This window comes from Pleurodeles waltl, chromosome 4_2 (genome assembly GCF_031143425.1).
Source record: "Pleurodeles waltl isolate 20211129_DDA chromosome 4_2, aPleWal1.hap1.20221129, whole genome shotgun sequence".
Lineage (NCBI taxonomy): Eukaryota > Metazoa > Chordata > Amphibia > Caudata > Salamandridae > Pleurodeles > Pleurodeles waltl.
In genome coordinates, this window is record NC_090443.1 from 312,972,506 (window position 1) to 312,992,508 (window position 20,003).

At 45.6% G+C, this 20,003-nt stretch overlaps 1 protein-coding gene across 1 annotated transcript in view; it reads right to left on the reverse strand.

Annotated features, from left to right (window-relative positions):
• Window positions 1-20,003, reverse strand: part of LOC138292579 (chondroadherin-like) — a 241,891-nt gene that overhangs the window by 19,766 nt on the left and 202,122 nt on the right. The window contains exons 3-4 of the mRNA XM_069231268.1: window positions 11,909-12,351; window positions 8,298-8,896 (exon numbers count right to left, since the gene is read on the reverse strand). Of these exons, the coding sequence (XP_069087369.1) occupies window positions 8,298-8,896; window positions 11,909-12,341 (1,032 nt within the window). The 5' untranslated portion in view covers window positions 12,342-12,351. The remainder of the gene's footprint in view (window positions 1-8,297; window positions 8,897-11,908; window positions 12,352-20,003) is intronic.

The following is a 20,003-nucleotide window of genomic DNA, read 5'->3' on the forward strand; positions in this document are numbered from 1 at the left end:
TCATAAAACACCATCCTTGTAGAATTTTAAAGCATCAAAACAGAGAGTGTAGGGCAACTCTAAAGATGATACCCTTTCGGGGATAGAGAGTCAATACCCTGAAATAGCCCCACCCCTTGTTCACCATAATAACTGGCCTAACACAAGACCATAGCTAAAATAGGATGCCCCGCCCCCACATCTTATTTCGCGGCATTTTATTTAGCCCCTTTTAGGTATGCGGCCTCTATGAAGCTTAGAGCCAGCTCTTATTGAAGGAATCTTTGTTAGAGTTTTTGCTCTTATTTCTATGTTTCTGTTATGAAAATTGAACATCTGCAGTGTTGCAATGATGATCTGTTGTCTAGGTGATTAGTAGTACTTTTCAAGGGACAATGAACGGAATGGTTCTCTTTCCTGAAGTAAGTGATGACTTAAACACCCCACCCAGATGACGTAATATGAACATTGTAATTATATTTTGTAGGCATTTCTCTGCCTCCCTATGTTCATGTTTGTTACATACGAAGATTTAAAGAGAGGGGTGACTATTTTGCAAATTGTACCAGGATACAAACTAAAAACAATAAAAGTATGTTTAGAAAAAGCAAGGGTGGAATTTAGGAGAAGTATAGCAGTAAAAAGAGGAAGAGACTGGGAGAGAATGAGGAGCAGGAGTAAAGATGTAATACATTGTCTGACGTCACTGGTGGAGAAGAAGCTGTCACCAATGATTGCGGGAACAATGACAGAAGTAACCTTGTACGGGAAATGCTTCCTGGGAAATGAGCTGAATAAATTGGCAAGATGGGTGGTGGAAGGATGAACTACAGTGAAAGGGACAGTGGAGGACAGTAGGTAGCAAGTTACAAAGACAGTTTTTTTGTGGGGGGGGGGGGGGATTATGACCCAAGCAAGCGTTTTATGCACATCTGCTTCGGGGACAGCAGTGTTCAGAGCCATATTTTTGATCATGTTATTTGGAACATTGAGCGGTTCAGATATAGGCCCTCATTACAACCCTGGCGGTCAAAGACTGCCAGGGCTGTTTTGGAGGTTGCACCGCCAACAGGCTGGCAGTGCAATGTCGGGCGCCGTGGTCGTACCGCCAGGACCGGCGTTTTTCCGCCACGTTGGTCCTGGCGGATACAATTCTCCAGGGCAGCGCTGCTTGCAGAGCTGCCGAGGGGATTACGAGTCCCCCTCCCGCCAGCCTTTTCATGGCGGTAGGAACCGCCATGAAAAGGCTGGCGGAAACGGAAGCCGAGGGGCCCCCTGGCACAGCCCCATGAAGCTTTTCACTCTCTGCATAGCAGAGAGTGAAAAGCGCGACGGCTGCAACTTCACCCGTTGCACCGCCGCAACACCGCCGGCTCCATTTGGAGCCGGCTCCCATGTTGCGGCTGTCATCCCCGCTGGGCCGGCGGCCGGAAACTCGGTTTCCGTCTGCCGGGCCAGCGGGGATGAGGGCCATAGTGTCGGAAAGGAATTATGAGGGCCGGAGGGTAGATGGGTGGATAATGTAAGGTGGGAGGAAAATAGGATAGTAGGGATGAATGTGCAAAAAAGACTGCCCACAAACGAAAGGGGCCCTGGTTGTCTTTGGGCAGGTCCGAAAACATTAGGACTGATCATGTAAAAGCCCACAGTTAACACTTGAAACTGAGGAGGGCAGGTTTTTCAGACACTAGGCGAAGATAGAATAATTAACAGGCATGTTTTAAGGGTGCTGAGGAAGTATTTAAAGAAGAGGAGCTGGCAAGAGATGGTGTACAGGGTGTATTCATCGCAACTGCGAGCAGTGACAAAGCTACATATGTTGGGATGGGGTGAGGACATGTTGAAATGATTGGGTAGATTAAAGTCTGTGAAGATGTAGGGGTGCATCAGGAAGGAGGTTGGGTTGTAACAGTAATTGTTGAGTAATATCCTCCCTACAGTAGACTGCAAGCCTGAGAAGGAAAGAATAGTGGTGGGTGGTGGTAATACCATGCTCCATGACCTCCCTGACTGTACACTGGCACAGCTTAAGGGCATCCTACATGCCACTCCACAATATCTCCCCCATCCTGATAGAACTCCATTGGATCCCCTTGCCAGCCCATACCATCTTCAATACTAACTGTATCATTTGCAAAACCATCATGACCAGCATCCCTGCTTATCTTGGGGACAAGCTTACCATTTCTAGTGGCTCTAAGCACACCCGCCGCCAGGCCATCGTCAGACAGGAGACAAAGAAGTGTAAAAAGGGAAAAAAAACAAGGCAGCTGGCCTTTTCCATCTACACACCCAGGATCTGAAACAACATCCATATATCCATAAGGACTGCACCAATGCTGCTCCAGTTTAGAATAGAGTTGAAGACTCATCTCTTTTAAGAATACTATGTCACAATGCAGTTACAGTTCAATAACCAACTATCTTTCCTCTCACTCGTTGGCTTTACACTTGCCATTGACCCTGTATGGCCCTATGCTGCCTTTTGGCTAGATTGCTCTTTAAAATAACACGTACATACATAAATACCTACGAAGAAAGAAGAGTAGATGTTATCCAATCGTGAATTGGACTATGGCACACGTGAAAACAGTCTTATGAACATCAACTGGAACTACAGAATGACAAAGTGGCAGTGAGAAGCCATTGTTTAGAAGAAATGAGACGGAGGAAATTGCTTCCCACGTGAGACCTTAGTGAGAGCAGTCCATTGCTGGATATGGTTTGATTCATTTGGAAGAAAGTGATCTGATGCAGCTTACAGGCCTTAACTGCGGAAGATGATGGAAAAAGGATCTGGAGTAGTGCAGGAAAGATGGGATTGTATGGAGGTCATGTGGTTGCAGCTAGTACCTAGGATGGTATGGAGGGGAAAGGAAAACTGGCTACCATTAACAAGGAACCAAAGGAGGTAAACAGGAAGGTGAACTGTAGCCCTTGTCTGCTGGTGAACTCAAACACATGGTGTTGGCCCTGGCTCTTTCTACAGGGTCATTCCCCAAACCTTTTGCCTTCTCCTCCTAATTTTTCTGGCCGTTTTTGTCTGACATTATGACTCTGATCACTTTATCACTGCTAATCAGTGCTAAAGTGCGAGGGCTCTCACTTGTAAACTTGGTATGATTGGCTTATACCTGATTGGCAAATTTGATTTAGCTGTAAGTCCCTTGTACAGTGGTATCCCTATACCGAGGGCCTGTAAATTAAATGCTACTAGTGGGCCTGCATCGCAGCTTGCCCCACCCACAGAAGTAGCCTTTCAAACCTGTATCAGGCCTGCTAGCGCAGGGCCTGTGTGCATAGTTTACTGCTACAGGGACCTGGCATCTAAATTTACTTGCCAGGCACAGAACTCCCTTTTACTACATGTAAGTCACCCCTAAGGTAAGCCCTAGCTAGCCCTATGGGCAGGGTGCTATGTATGTAGAAGGCAGAACATGTGCCTGGTAGCGTGGCCTGTCCTGGTAGGGACTAACGGCCTATTTAGGTTTCTCACTGCTGTGAGTGCAGCCTTCTCACAGGATTACATTAGAAATGCCCTGCCTTGTGTCTAGGGGGTATTGTCTTATTTATGAGGGGTAGCGTAGGCATGTTTGGTATGGTTGTAATGGTAGTGAAAAATGCTGCTTACTGGTGTAGGTGGATATTTTTCTTACCATTATAGAAATGCCACTTCTAGAAAGTGAGCATTTCTCTGTGCTTGTGACTCTGGTGTTTTTCAGCCGGACTCCAATCCACGTCTGGGCAGAGTGACAGCTGGACTTTGTGCATAGTTTTCAGATAGCATGTACACAGGGAGGGTGGAGGTGTCGCAGAGGTGCATCTAAATATTGAATGGTCTTCCTGGGCTGAGAGAAGGGAAGGCCGGGCACACTTGCATCTGTAAAGGCTGTGCCTTGGCCTCACACAAAGGGTTTGTTTACCCAAAACTGATGTCTGGAGCCTGTGTTGGAGGACAGAGGGGACACTCCCAGAACCAGTTGTAACTGTTTGGAACCTCCTCTTCCCCTCTTTGTTAAACCTTTGCAAAACTCAGTATAAGTAGAGGGTTTTTTTCTCCACAATTTGGAGACACTCTGGACACTTGAACATGCTTTTAACTGGAATGCTGGTGGAAGGACTCACCAGGAACCGCCTTGGACTGCTGCTTTTGTGGTCACTGCGCTAGGACCGTGATCGCTCACGTAGTGTTTTTTTGGCCCTATGCCCACCCCCTTAGAGGTCCGGTCATGGCCGAGGGCAGGCCACAAAGATAGCAGGCGCCCATTTAGGGTGCAAGCCCCAGGAGGGGCCCCCATATAAGAACCGGAGGTGGTGCATGCTGCCCCCCTCTCCCCAACTATAAGCTGGCCCCCGTTTTAGCTCAGAGGAGCGCAGGAGACCCCACGTGCTTCCTGGCACTTGTGCCTTCATCATAAAACGAACAGGTAATGACCACATGTTTTCCTGATGTTACTTTAACCCCTTGGGTGCCGTGGATGAGCTAGGCTCGCCCTCGGCCATGGTTGCTGTGTGCCGAGGAGGAGCCCAGCTTGTCCTGCACCTGGCCCACACCCTCAAACCCCCCCCCCCCCATCAAGGATGGAAGGGGAATTGCTTCGACCCCCCCTTCCCCCCCCCCCAGATTTCCTCCACCAGTGACATGTGATGATGTCAGCACATGATCGCATGGGGACCTCATCAGAGGTCACCTCCCATTGCGCTGGAAGCATGCTTCCAGCCCGATGCGGAAGAGAAATGAGCAGCATTTCTCTTCTGCTTGGAGGAGGGGGCAGGCAGAGGCATGAAAGCAAAGGAAAGGCCCTTCCTTTCCTTTCCTTTCATGTCTCTGCAAGCATTTTTGCTGCCCGATCACGATGCAAGGGCGCTCCCCAGGGGGAAAAATATTGGGGGCTATTATAATTAGGCCGATCTACCCTACACACCAGGTTTAAAAAAAAAAAAAAAATTACTTTATGTTTTTATGTATGTGGAGTGACCCCTTAGGCAAGGGTCGCTCCCCTGGGGGGCAAATTGAATTTAGACCATTTCTGCCCCCCTTGGGGGCAAAGCAGATTATTTTTATTAGGCCAATTTGCCCCCAAGGGGGGCAGAAACCACTAGACACCAGGGATTTCTTTTTTTAAAAATATTTTTTTATACTTGCGCATAAGGGGAGCGGACCCTTGGGCAAGGGTCGCTCCCCAGGGGGGCAAAATATTTTTAGGCCTTTACTGCACCCCCTGGGGGCAGATCGGCCTATTTCTTTTAGGCCAATCTGCCCCCAAGGGGGGGGGGCAGAAACCACAAGGCACCGGGGATTTTTTTTTTGCGCCACTTTTACGCAAGGTGAGTGACCCCTTGGGCAAGGGTTGCTCCCCAGGCAGGGGAAAATTTATTTTAGGTCATTTCTGCTCCCCTTGGGGGCAGATCGGCCTATTTTTATTAGGCTGATCTGCCCCCGGGGAGGGCAGAAACCACTTAGGCACCAGGGATTGGTGTGTGTGTGTATGTGTGTGTTTTGTTTGGGGGGGCAGCCCCTTGGGCAATTACTGTTGGCCATTTCTGCCCCACTTGGGGGCAGATCGGCCTATTTTTTGAAGGCCCATCTACCCCCAAGGGGGGGGGGGGGGGGGGGCAGAAAGCCCACCAGAGAAGATTTTTTTTTTTTCAAAATAAGAGGGTGGGGGTATGGCCATACCCCCACCCTAAATAAATCGGGCCAAAGTTGTTCAGATGGGGAAATTACCCCGATCCAAACCCCGGGGAGGGGGGGGGGGGGCAGAAAGTCTACTAGATGCCAGGGAATAAAAATAAAAAAAATAGTGTGGTGGTGGCTACCAACCTGCATGGGCGTGGTTATGCCCCCACCCCAGCTGAAGGGGGTAACAGTCTTTCAGCTCTCCCCCTGCACACTAAAACATCTTATCCCCCGGCAAGCAAGAGAACATTTGATTATTTTGGGTTTTGGTTTTACATTTGGGCAATGAGAGCTTGGCTAACTCTCAAAATCGTCCCACTTGGAATTGGGAGAATTGGGAGGAACGCTGGGTGGAAGGAAATTTGTGGCTCCTCTCAGATTCCAGAAGTTTCTGTCACCGAAATGTGAGGAAAAAGTGTGGTTTTTGGTCAGATTGGTGAGAGCCCCACAAGTCACCCCGAGATTCCCCTAGGTGTCTAGTTTAAAAAAATGTTCAGGTTTGGTAGGTTTCCCTGGGTGCCGGCTGAGCTAGAGGCAAAAATCCACAGCTTGGCACTTTGCAAAAAACATCTCTGTTTTCTTTGGGAAAATGTGATGTGTCCACGTTTGGTTTTTGGGGCATTTCCTGTCACGGACGCTCGGCCTACCCACACAAGTGCGGTATCATTTTTATCGGGAGACTTGGGGGAACACTGGGTGGATTACATTTGTGGCTCCTCCCAGATTCCAGAACTTTCTGTCACCAAAATGTGAGGAAAAAGTGTTTTTTTTAGCCACATTTTGAGGTTTGCAAAAGATTCTGGGTAATAGAACCTGGTGAGAGCCCCACAAGTCATGCCATCCTGGATTCCCCTAGGTGTCTAGTTTTCACAAATGCACAGGTTTGATAGTTTTCTCTAGGTGCCGGCTGAGCTAGAGGCCAAAATCTACTGCTAGACACTTAGCAAAAAACACGTCAGATTTCAATGTAAAAATGTGATGTGTCCATGTTGCGTTTCCTGTCGCGAGGATTAGGCCTACCCACGCAAGTGAGGTACCATTTTTATCGGGAGACTTTGGGGAACACAGAATAGCAAAACAAATGTTATTGCCCCTTGTCTTTCTCTACATTTTTTCCTTCCAAATGTAAGACATTGTGTAAAAAAAGAAGTCTATTTGAGAAATGCCCTGTAATTCACATGCTAGTATGGGCACCCCGGAATTCAGAGATGTGCAAATAACCACTGTTTCTCAACACCTTATCTTGTGCCCATTTTGGAAATACAAATGTTTTCTTGATACCTATTTTTCACTCTTTATATTTCACCAAATGAATTGCTGTATATCCGGTATAAATTGAAAACCCATTGCGAAGTGCAGCTCATTTATTGGCTCTGGGTACCTTGGGTTCTTGTTGAACCTACAAGCCCTATATATCCCCACAACCAGGAGGGTCCAGCAGACGTAACGGTATATTGCTTTAAAAAATCTGACATCGCAGGAAAAAGTTACAGAGTAAAACATGGAGAAAAATGGCTGTTTTTTTCACCTCAATTTCAATATGTTTTTATTTCAGCTGTTATTTTCTGCAGGAAAACCTTGTAGGATCAACACAAATTACCCCTTGCTGAATTAGGAATTTTGTCGACTCTTGAAAAATGCTTTGCTTTCCGGGATCCAGCATTGGTTTTACACCCATTTCTGTCACTAACTGGAAGGAGGCTGAAAGCACAAAAAATAGTAAAAATGGGGTATGTCCCAGTAAAATGCCAAAATTGTGTCTCAAAATGGGGTTTTCTGATTCAAGTCTGCCTGTTCCTGAAAGCTGGGAAGATGGTAATTTTAGCACTGCAAACCCTTTGTTGATGCCATTTTTAGGGGAAAAAACACAAGCCTTCTTCTGCAGCCCTTTTTTCCATTTTGTTTTTAAAAAACGAACTTTTCGCTGTATTTTCGCTAATTTCTTGGTCTTCTTCAGGGGAACCCACAAAGTCTGGGTGCCTCTAGAATCCCTAGGATGTTAGGAAAAAAGGGTACAAGTTTGGTGTGGGTACTTATGTGTACAAAACGTTATGAGGGCCTACGCGTGAACTGGCCCAAATAGCCAAAAAAAGGCCTGGCACCCCAGGGGGAAGAGGCCTGGCAGCGAAGGGGTTAATGATAGTCTGCAAATATTGCGCTAACCTGTTGTGTTGTATAACGTTCCCTATGTGTGCTAATGTACCTGTAATGGACATTTATGCTAATCTGTGCTTATGACTTGCCATGTATTTCCTAATGTTCCTGGGATGAACATTTAAGATATTTTTCATGGCAAGTGCAGTTCTATAGTGATGTGACTCCTCCTGACTACTGCTTTTGTTGCAGAATAATAGGTAACCTGTGTGTTATATGTGACTACTGCTGATTTCTGCAAGGTAACAGTACTGTGTAATATTATGACAACTGCTTGGATAGCAGGGTATTACTGATATGTTGTGTTTGGTCTAATGACATTGTGTACAATACAGTTTATTTTTATATAACTTGGTGTTGTGTTTCCTTTGTGGTGGGGGGTAGTGCGTCACGTGTGTTGTGCAAACACTTTACACATTGCCTCTGGAATAAGCCTGACTGCTCGTGCCAAGCTACAAAGGGGGTGAGCAGGTTAACCTCTTACCTCCACACTGAGCAGATGCTGCCCGCTTAGAGCCATGGGGGTACTGCATAGAACCTCTTCCTGGCCTCCCTTGGCCATCGTCACCTGCAGGTAGACATGGAGCCAGAGCAGCCGGCAGTCGCAGCAGAAAGGATTGCCCCCCAACCGCAGCTCAGTCTGGCCCTTGATCAGAGGCAGCGATAAGGATTTCAGACGGTTGCCTTTCAGACTGAGAATCCGCAGTCTCCGCATTCCCACGAGGAATGATGCACTCGCCTCCTGCAGCCCCACCTCATCCAGGTAGATCTCTGTCAGGGAGCGTAGCCGGCGGCCAAAGGGGTTCAGCTTCCGGATGGTGTTTTTGCTGAGCTGCAAAAACTGTAGGGATTTAGCCTGCCGTAAGGTCCTGGGTACACTGGTCAAGTTATTTGCTTCCAGACTCAGCTTATGTAACTGTTTGAGACCTGAAAAGGCATTGGTGGAGATGTTGAACAGAAGGTTGTTGTCCAGGAAGAGCCAGCGGAGCTGCGGTAGGCCATTCAGGCTCTGGTCTGAGAGCTCGGTCAGCTGGTTGTGGCTGAGGTAAAGGGCACTCAGCTTGTTCATGAACTGGAATGCACCTGCAAGAGAAAGGGAAAAGCCCAAAAGGACATGGTCAGAGCAAGATGATGGTATACTTTTTTTCAAGATACATACATTTTGAATATGCAATTCAATATCTTAACTCATTTTTACGTTTTCAACTATTCTATGTACTTCTAGAAATTGAATGTGCCTGGTGAACTGTGTCTACTAAGTGTTTACTAAGATTTATGCAGATTGCCCTCACTTGAGGATATTCTTTTCCATGTACTGTGTCTTCAAGCTTTTAGGGCAGGGTAGGGTGATGAGGGGTGGAGGAGGGTCCGTGGTTAAAAGATAGGCAGGGGTGTAAAGAGGTCCTGGGTTATAGGCTGGAGGATGAGGATGGGCAAGGAAAGAGAATGCGGTGTTCATGGGCTACAGCTTCAAAGAAAATAAAGTACAGGGTTGGATTTTGGAGGGAAGAGGTGAAGGTTAGAGACTGGGTAAAGCCAGAGGCTTAGCCAAGAGGGCTGACTGGGCATTAGAGCCTGTCCTGCCCCCCTTCTTTTACGTCCCAGAGCTCTGTTTATCCCATTTACTTCGGAACCTCAGGCTCTTCTCTCTCTACTCTCTCTGCTCTCCTTTCTCAACTTAGGCCTTTGACGTCTCCCTCAATCCCCAGTCCACCCGCCAAACCTGCGAATATGATTCTCTCACAGCCCTCTGCCTCTCCCACCGGGATTTAGGGATCTACTGGCTTCATCTACCCTCACTTTGCTTTCCTTTACCTGGGTCTACAGTCCTATAATGTCTCTTAATGTCATCAAAGGATAACTGAATTTTTAAACATTCTTAAACCTCTATGCAAGATCCCAGAACACTGAGAGTAAGTAGACCTCTGGTTATCTGGTTTACAAATCTTACTAATGGACTAACAGGGAAATTGCCAATGAAGATGGAGTCGGACCATTATGGCATTGCAGTTACATGTTCTTAGCCAGATACAGTAAAAAGGACTATGGACTGCTTAGATGCTGCCAATCTGTAGAGATGGTACCATAATAAACAAACAATTATTTATACTTCTTAACTTATTTAGTTGTGTCTTGGTAAAAGCAAAGATGGCTGCACAGCACAAGTGTAAAGAGGCATTTCTGCTGCAGAGAAAGGATTTCTAAAATATTTTTTAGAGGAAAGATTAATGGGTTCTCAAAACCTATTACTATAGTAGATTATGAAAGGTACATCTGTGCATAACATTTATGTTCCAGTAACTACGCGGTGAACTGCTGGCCACCAAGGACGCTGTTTCCTATGAAAAGTGTTGTAAACCTGACTTGTTTCTTTGCTCAAGTGGAAGGCATAGGTTTTGATAAAGCAATAGGAAACTCCCACAGAGTAGATGGTCTTCTGCTTGAGAGAATGACCTTTGTAAGACCCTCCTGAAATTTATACAGGCTAATATTTTTATTAGATTGGTCTGCTATCTTTTTTTTTTGTTATTATCTGGCATACAGAAAATGCCCATAGTTCTATTCCATTAAACCTGAAGACAAATGCGCCTGAGGTTTAGGTATAACAAGTTGTTTCAAGATCTTAATACCAAAGGTGTTATGGTCAGATTAATCAAGAATGGTAGGCTGAACGTTGTAAGAAGTGTAGATGTCATCCATTTGGGCCAACTTTGGAAGGCAGTATTGTTGGCGAAGCCAAGGAATATGTCCCCTAGGATGACCCACAGGTAGGCCCAAAGAATAGGTGTGACTTATAAAGACATGAGTAGCCTCATGTCCCTGCTGATCTCTGTTTGGGGGGGATCATCTTTCAATTATTTATTCCAGTGAACATCTTTTCCTACTAGTGTGCTTCTCAGGAGCATGTTTTTTTTTCTTTTTCTGAGGAGTCATTTCAGTGGTGTGCCTTTTATATTCTTCTCAAGTCTGAGGTATTTTAGATGGAGTGAGTTGAAATGCACTTATTTAAAGGACTGTTCAATGAAATGAGGATGTGCCTCCATTGAGGTCCTAGATGATGTATACGTTGAGGCACAATGCTTCAGCACCATTCGCCTGCTTGACTAAGATTGCCTTGACAGTGAGAAATGCATTAACGTTGACCACACTGGTGTCCTCCAACTGTGTCTTTGACTCCTACCTTGATTTATCTTTCTGCATGATAACTCGTCTTGTTTATCTCAAATGCTGGGAATGATAAAGACACAACAAAGTGATGAATTGAATGCTTAAATTTAACGTAAGCTACTGTTCTGTTGAAGCAGGGTCAAGATTGATTTGCATATGGATGGGTCCAAACTGAGGTGGCATGGTGTGCAATACAATGATGGTTGCGGCCCAAGTAAGTACCAGTGGCTGATATTAATACAAGCATTGCATCCATCACCTTTTTTGTGCACTTTTGGAACAATGAGTCTTCACTTTTCTTGAACCTTTCAATGGGGGGGCATCAAAGCAAGTCAAGAATGCGGAGCAACAGCAGATCCTCAGGGTTTTACTGGAGGCTGTGATACTGCATCAGATGCAGATGAAGGACTTCTAGGGTGTACCTCGCCTTCAAGCGTGATTCTCTCCGACTAATGGTATAAAGGGCATGTGGTTGCTTTTCAAATGTCCTCCCTACTGCAAAAGAGGTACTTCACAAACAGAGAAGGCGATCCTGTCAAAAAACTGAAGAGAAAGTATGAAATCACCCCAGAAGCGGACAAAGAGGATTGGATGGCATAAGTAAAATTGACAAAATGACAGTGATATGTAGAAAAATTGGAAAAAAGAGCATAGCCTGGTATTCTGGCATTTTATTGCGTAAACTGCAAAAATGACCTGTCTTTAAGCTTCCACTGCTTTGCACTCTGGGATACATGATCAGCCTGGCTAGCCTAAAGTGCAGTGTTCCATTTGGAAAAGTGTTCTGACAATCCTCCAAAGGTGAAAGACATTCAATGTTTAGGGATATTTAGGGAATAAAGATTCCATAATGAAGAAATAATTGTTCTTCACATGCAGGCCCACCTGACTGCTGTGGTTCCAGAAGGCTTCCCCTTCTAGACTCACCTTGGCCAAGGCAGGAAATGTGGTTGTTCTCGAGGTGCAGGTACAGCAGGCTGCTTAGATTCCCAAACATCCCCTCATCGAGGCTCTCAAGCTGGTTCCCTTCCAGGTGGAGGTGCTCCAGGTGGCAAAGGCCCTCAAAGGCCCCAGGCAGAAGGTGGCGCAGGCCACAGGAGCTCAGATGCAGAGCGTTAAGCTGGATCAGGCCAAGGAATGCCCCAGGTTCCAATTGTGTCAAATTGTTGTTTTCCAGGTGGAGCTCCAGGGTGTCCTCTGGCAGGCCAGAGGGTACAGAGACCAGGCTGGCATTTTGGCAGAGGACGTGGCACTGGGGAGCCAGGCAGGTGCACATGGCCGGGCAAGTGGAAGCCCCCTTGACCAACAGTGCGAAACTGTTGGTGGCCAGGCCCAGCAGCAAGGACCAGAACCAGCTCATGGTGCAAGATCTGTAGAGATACAAGAGGGCAGGGGTTAGTGAGGCCTTCATACAGTCCATTCCATGTAAAGTGTGTTGAATAGACAATTTGCTTTCCTTGCCTATCTTAAATAAAGGAATCCATTGATTTTGCAACAATTTCTGCTGCCCCTTCTGACCACTTTTTCTTAGCTGTCTTTTTAGAGATCTTGAGAAACAAACACTTTGATATCTCAATATATCTCTTGGCCAATTTATGAAATGAGAGGAGGGGATCTATGTATCTCATGAACTTATAAGTTTGAAGGCAAGCTGTAGCTGTGTACAGCTGAACAGCCTTTGACCTTGAACATCAGTGTAGCTGTGTCCAGCTGTGCTGACCTTGAACATCTGCTTCCTGCCAGGACTCTACTCGGACCACGTGCATCACCCATTACCCTTAAAGTTAGTCCTTTGGAGCCACCGCAGGCTGGAAAAAAGAACCAGCAACCCGCCTGTCTCCTTGCATTTTCCGCTCAGCTTGTAACAACACACTCTATGTGCATGCTGCCACTGGGCCGTGTGCTCCTGTTTGTCCTGGTATTGACACATTGCACTGGCGGCCAGGTTCTACAGTAGGGTTAGCTGTCAATAGGGCCAGCTCTAGGATGGTGCAACCGGTGCCATGGCACTGGGCGCTGACGTCTATGAATACTGTCTTTAGGTCGCAGCCTACCAGAGAGGGCAGCTGTCTGGTTTGCTAAAGACATCTTGGGGACATTCAGAAAGCTGACCTAGGAATGCTTCTGCCAGTTGCTTGCCATTGGTTTTGTGGTTTGTTACACACATTTTCTTGCTTTCCATTTGCTGGCTTTATTTGTTTAATGCTGTCCAGCATGAGTTTGTTTTCCCTTGCCCAAACCTTATTTACAGTATCCTTACGAAGCGTCCCTTTCTGTAAACAGGTCTGTAAACCTTGTTCTTATCTCCTCACGCTTGCTTTGCATTCAAACATGAGGTCAAATGCCAAGTGCTGCCTTCTGATGGTGCTTGTTTACTTTTCTTTCTCTGACTACAAAGTGAGAGGATTTATGTGACAATCTTTCTGGACACTGGGGGGGGTAGGAAAAAGTTTTTTTTCTAGCACAGGAAATCATTTAAATTAATTGTGTCAGTATTTCAGAATATATCTGAATTAGGAACACAAATGAACCACATTTTGTGTTATTTCTGAAGTATGTTTGAAACTAATACTTTAATATGATCAAAACAAATCACTAAACTAGGTGATGCGATTTCCAAACATTTTTCGTCTGTGCACTGTACAGTTTTATTAGTAAAACTGTGTGTCTGTGCAAATGTAATAGTCACTTCAATTTAGAGTGTGTTGTCTGTAATGGCAGTGTGCTCCTACATCATGACTACTCCATTCTATGCCACTCCACATTACACCACTGCACTCTAGTCTGCAACACTCCACTTGACACCACTCCATGCCACAACATTATACACCACTTCACACTACAACTCTCTACTCTAACCTGTAGCATTATACTCTGTGCCAATGCACTCTTCGTCACTCCACACCATTGCACTCTTCTCCACTGGTCTTTGCAGCACTCCAGTCTAGGCCACACCAATCTACTCTGCACAACTCCACTCTATGCTAATGTACTCTATACCATTCTGCAATACTGCACTCTACGCCACTGCACTCTATGCCAATGCAGTTTATTCTGTAACACTCAACTCCATGCCCCTGCACTCCACGCCAGTCCACTCTACGCCACACTAATCTACTCTGCACCACTGCACTCTATACCACTGCACTCTATACCACTGCTCTCTACACCACTTTACTCTACGCCATTACACTCTATGCAGCTAAATGCAACCGCACTCTACCACGACTTCACACTAGGGCACCCCATTCCACAACACTCCCTGCCACTCCTCTCTACTCCTCGCTATTCGACTCTACGACACTCCATGCCACTCTCCTCTACACCACTAACTTTTAGCCATGCTGAGCAGCAGCTATGCTGTTGTACAACATGGCTAAAACACATTGGCAAAGCCTATTGCTCTTGCATAGGCGAGACCTAATGGTTTTGCCAATGCATGTTTCAAATATAGCATGGAGTTAAAAACACTTTCTGCAGCAATCCTTGCCTCCAGCAATTTTCCGGCAGCAGTAAAAGGGGATGAGCAAAGTTTATCTTAGCAATGTGGCTCCCTCACACTGACTAGAGTGAGGGTCCCTACTTGGACATTGTGCAAACCACTGCTAACTAGAGACTCCATTTCTAGCAACTGCTTTTTTTAAAGCCACTGTACGTAAATAGTTAAGTTGGTTACTGCTTCTGTCATAGAGATCTTTTTGTTACTTGCAGTCTATACATTAAAATCCTAATATAGAACAGTGATCTATTAACTGTCATCAAAGAGCTGCATGCAGAAATACATGTGAGAGAGAGAGAGGTTACGGAGACTTGAGTGGCACTGTTAAAGGGTGGTAGTGAAAGAATCTGTGTAGAAAGTTACTGGAGGGAGCCAACAAACATTGTAGCAGTAACAGATTTTGAAACTGATAAATCGTGATATTCCACAAACATTGAAGTAGAACTACAGTTTGGCATTAATGAAGGGGCACAGGATGATTTAATTGAAAGTGCTCAGTATCAGAAAAAACACAATGAGGCGTTAAGGGGAATAAAATGCAGCTACCAGTTGGGACGCAGAGATTTTCACTTTGTTACATAGGTGTTAAAATTGTGACTTTTGAGTCAATTTATCTTACATATATCTAAGTAGTGTTTTTGCTTACTTAATATACCGCCGTGCTTTAGGAAAGCTCTGCAAGTGAAAACTTGCAGGGAAAATATTTTTATTTGCGTAGAAAATCTTCTCAAAAGGTATACTTGTGCAGGAAATAGTCTGCATACATTGTTAGGGTGGCTAGGGTATTATACTAGAATCCAGCTGTGCTATCAATTATACCAATTATTTGAAGTTTGATTAAAATGATCTCCTTAAACTGAGAAAAGCTTTGCATGGGCAAACTGTGAAAATTTGCAAGCTTCACACATGACAAAAATCTAGAACTTCGCAATACTTTGCCAGTGGTAAACATGCAGACCCCTAACTAGGTGTAGGTGGATTATCATTATACTGTGTCTTCCTTGCACCTTTTACCAGTAGGGATGATATACTCTGCATGTGCTTTAACCTGACCAGATCCAAGATGGCGGCCGTTTTGCAAAATCCTCTTTGACCAGGGGTTTACAATGTGACTGCAACACTAGTTATAGAACTGGTGAAAATGATTGCCTCTCAAGTACTTCACAGTACTCATGAACGCTACTGTTTCCTTCACGTGGCACCTCTAGCAACCAGGAGAAAGTAGCTGTAAAAACAAGCATAACACTTTCAGAGCAAAGGCATCCTGACTTCTCCACTTCAAATTACTCAGGACACTGGGATTGGTTATACCGGCTTCAAAGATCCAGATAAGTAGGTGTTTGTTAGCAAAGGGTGGAGGCTAGCCAGAAAACAGTCCTTTATTGGCTGTTCGAAATTCGACTTTACCGCTCTTTAATCTTTATCGCTCCTACTGAAACGCATACAAATAAACAATTTTCCCCATCACCTTGTCTTCATCTAATCACTATGCCTCTCTGTTCTGGCCACCCCACTCCGAGCTACCCAAAAATCATCTGATAAGCCTTGAAGACTTTAGAAACCTACTGCCCAGTCTCTGGCCTCCCTTGTCCTTCCAAGCTAGGTTTTTAGTCCCTTCTAGACTGTACTCAAATCACATTCTAAATGTATCTACATGTCCTCCCATGTTGGCTGTGTATCCTATTGCTATGTACAGATTTCTGTTGGGCTTTGAGGCTTGGTTTGTACTTTATAAACACCCCCAAAACGTATATTGAAGTCTCTGCACATGTACTGTCATTGTTTGAGGCCCATGTTTGTTAGGTGGCCACCAAACTAGGTCTTTCAATCCAGTGCGTAATATGGGGCTCAATCTTCGTGCTATTTGACCTTGGGTTACTATCAAATATTGAGGACACGGGGAATTGTTCCTAGCCACCGTTCACCACATCTACCATGTTTGCGTGCCTCTTTACTGCTGAAATCTTCCTGTATCAGGGGCACACACCTCCCCTCTGACTGAACACACTGCTGACCTTACCTACCCACCTATGCTTTCAACCCACACTGTCCTGTCAGGCTTATCTTAGTCCCCTCTCTGTTATAACATATATCCAAGTACCGTACGTCTATGCATGGATGGAAAAGTAGTGCCCCTCTGCAGCTTTTATACTTTTTCTGCTCAGCCACGATATTTTTCCTGGAATTGACATGACTGCATCCACTGAGTTCCAGTATTTTTTGCAGTTACCAGAATAACACAAAGCAGTGCTTCTTGGAGGATGCACGCTAAGTGTACCTTCATACGTAGTCGCAAGGTAACACATTGACTGCCCGTGTTTCAGGCCTTGAACTATCAATCACACCATATGTGTGAGTGCAGGGCCTGTTATGTGGTAGCTGGAGAGTTGGAACAGGCAGTGTGTCATTGAGCAGGCCATGATTAGATGATGCCAGCTGAAAAAATTGCTGGACTGGAGATTATTAATAAATAAAAAAAACTGCCTTGGCTGATGCTTGGGTGCATACATGTTTATTTGCACTTAAGGGTGTGGTTGGTGTGATGTACCTCTCCACCCTGTCACGTCTGACATGTAGAGGACAACCTGACATTACGATAGGAAATCTTGCCATATTGTACGCTTCACTGGGATGAGAATCCCCAATCCTGGTATAGTTCTGGTGCTGTTATAATGATGCCCATTTTAAGTCAAAGCCTCCCAGACAGGTTGCTAAAGACTTCTTTGGGACATTCTGAAAGCTTCCCTAGGAATGCATTCCGCCCGTTGCTTACCACTGGCTTTGTGTTCTGTAACCACAGTTTCTTGCTTTCTATTTGCTGTCTTCATTTCTTTTAGGTTGCCCAGCTTCACTTAGTCCTCCTGTTGAGTGTAACCTGTTTACCGTATTTTTTCACAAGTGCTTGCTTCCTGTAAACAGGTATTTAAATTGTTGTTCTTATCTTGTTACATTTGCTCTGCATTAAAAAACAAAGGTCTAATGTCAGGCTCTGTCTTCCTAGGAGGCTTTTCTGTTTACTTTTCTTTCTCTGGCTTCAAAGTGAGGGGAGTTGTCTGAGTATGGAGTGGGGGTGCTTAGGAAAGGCTTTTTTCTAGCACACAACACAGTTTAAATGTCTGTACATGATGTGCAAATATTTCAGAATATATCAGAATTAGGAAAGCACAAAGGAAGCACATTTTTTTGGTATTCTGATGTGTGCTGGTAACGAATTTTAATACCATTAAAAAAAAATCAATACACCAGGTGATGCCATTTCCCTCACTATCATTTGTGCTCTGTATAGTTTTATCAGTAAAACTCTGTCTTTTCAAATATAATGGTAATTTCAATTCAAAATGTGTTGCCTGTAATGGCAGTGCCCTACCACACTATGCATACTCCACTCTATGCCACTCCATTGTATGACACTCTACTCCAATCCATTCCTCTCTACGCCCCTCCACTCTACGACAAGTCATACTCTACGCCCCACCACTCTACCCCTGCCAACCTAGACCACTCTAAGTCACTCTAATGTACACCACTCCACTGTAGTCCAATCTATGACACTCCACTCTGTCCCACGACACTCTACTCCGTGCCACTCTACACCACTCCGCTCTACGACACTTCACACTTTACGACACTCCACTCTGCGCCCCACCACCATAGACCACTCTACAACACTCTACTCTATCCCACTACACTCTGCACCACTCCGCTCTTGGCCAATCTAAGACACTCCACTCTATCCTACTACACTCTACGACACTCTACCCCCTGCCACTCTGCACCACTGTATGCCACTCGTCTCTGACGCACTACACCACTCTGCCACTCTACTTAACTCCATGCCACTTTACTCCACTCCATGACACTCCACTCTATGCTACCCCACTCTGCAACTCCACTCTGCGCCACTCATCTCTACTCCGCTTTACAGCACTTTACGCCACTCTATGGTACACCACTCTACAATACTCCTTTCTGACACTCTGTTCCTCCCTAAGACATTCTATGACACTCTAGGCCACTACGCTTAATGCCCCTCCACTCTATGACATTCCACTCTACTTTACGACACTCCACTCTACACCACTGTTCTAGTCCACTGTGTGACTGTAGGAGGATGGCCTGTCTTATAGTGGGTACCAAAGGAACTTACACCCTGTGCCAGGTCCCGTTATCCCTTACTAGTAGAATAGAGGTGTTTCTAGCAGCTTAGGTTGATAGAAGGTAGCTATGGCAAAGCAGCTTAGGCTTAACTAGGAGACATGCAAAGCTCCTACTATACCACTTATATTATATAGCACACTATCATAAAAAAAACCAATACTCAGTGACTAAAAATAAAGGTACTTTATTTTTATGACAATATGCCACAAGTATCTCAGTGAGTACCCTCAGTTAGAAGGTAAGTAATATACACAAGTTATATGTACACAAACCCAAAACAGGTAAGTAATAGTAAGAAAAGTAATGCAAACAGTGTAGAATTACAATAAGATGCAATAGGTGAACATAGGTCTAGGGGCAACACAAACCATATAATCCAAAAGTGGAATGCGAATCACGAATGGACCCCAGACCTATGGGAGCTTGTAGAGGGTGGCTGGGACTGTAAGAAAACAGTCAGGGTGTCCAAGATACCCCACCCCAAGACCCTGAAAAGTAGGAGTAAAGTACCCCTACTACCCTAATAGGACACAATAGACATGATAGGGGGATTCTGCAAGAACCACAAACACCAGCAAAGCACTGAAGCCGGATTCCTGGAACTGAGGACCTGCAAGGCAAGGGGACCAAGTCCAAGAGTCGCGATAGTGTCCAGGGGGGGCAGGAGCCCAGGAAACCCCAGATGAAGGTGCAAAAAGGCTGCCTCCGGATGGAAGAAACCTAGGATTCTGCAACAACGAAGAGAGCTAGGAACTTTTCCTTTGGATGGAAGTTGTCCCACGGCGTACTGAAGGCTGCAGAAGTGTTTCCACGCAGAAATACCGCAAACAAGCCTTGCTAGCTGCAAGGGTCACGGTAGAGGTTTTTGGGTGCTGCTGGGGACCAGAAAGGACCAGGATGTCGCCCCTTGGAGGAGGAGACAGAGGGGGCGCTCAGCAACTCAGAGAGCCCCCACAGAAGCAGGCAGCATCCGCAGAAGTACCCGAGCAGGCACTTAGAAGATTTGTGAACCGGAGCTGGCTCGAGTCACAAAGGAGGGTCCCACGACGTCTAAGTCCAACTCAGAGAGTTGAGCACTGCAGGACGGAGTGCTGGGGATCCAGGCTAGGCTGTGCACAAAGGAATCCTTGGAGAAGTGCACAGAAGCTGGAGCAGCTGCAAATCACGCAGTACACAGGTTTGCAGTCTAGCGTGGGAAGGCAAGGACTTACCCCCACCACACTTGGACTGAAGGATCACTGGACTGTGGGGGTCACTTGGATAGAGTTTCTGTGTTCCAGGGACCACGCTCGTCAGGATGAGAGGGGACCCAGAGGATGGGTGATGCAGTCTTTTGGTGCCTGTGTTAGCAGGGGGAAGATTCCG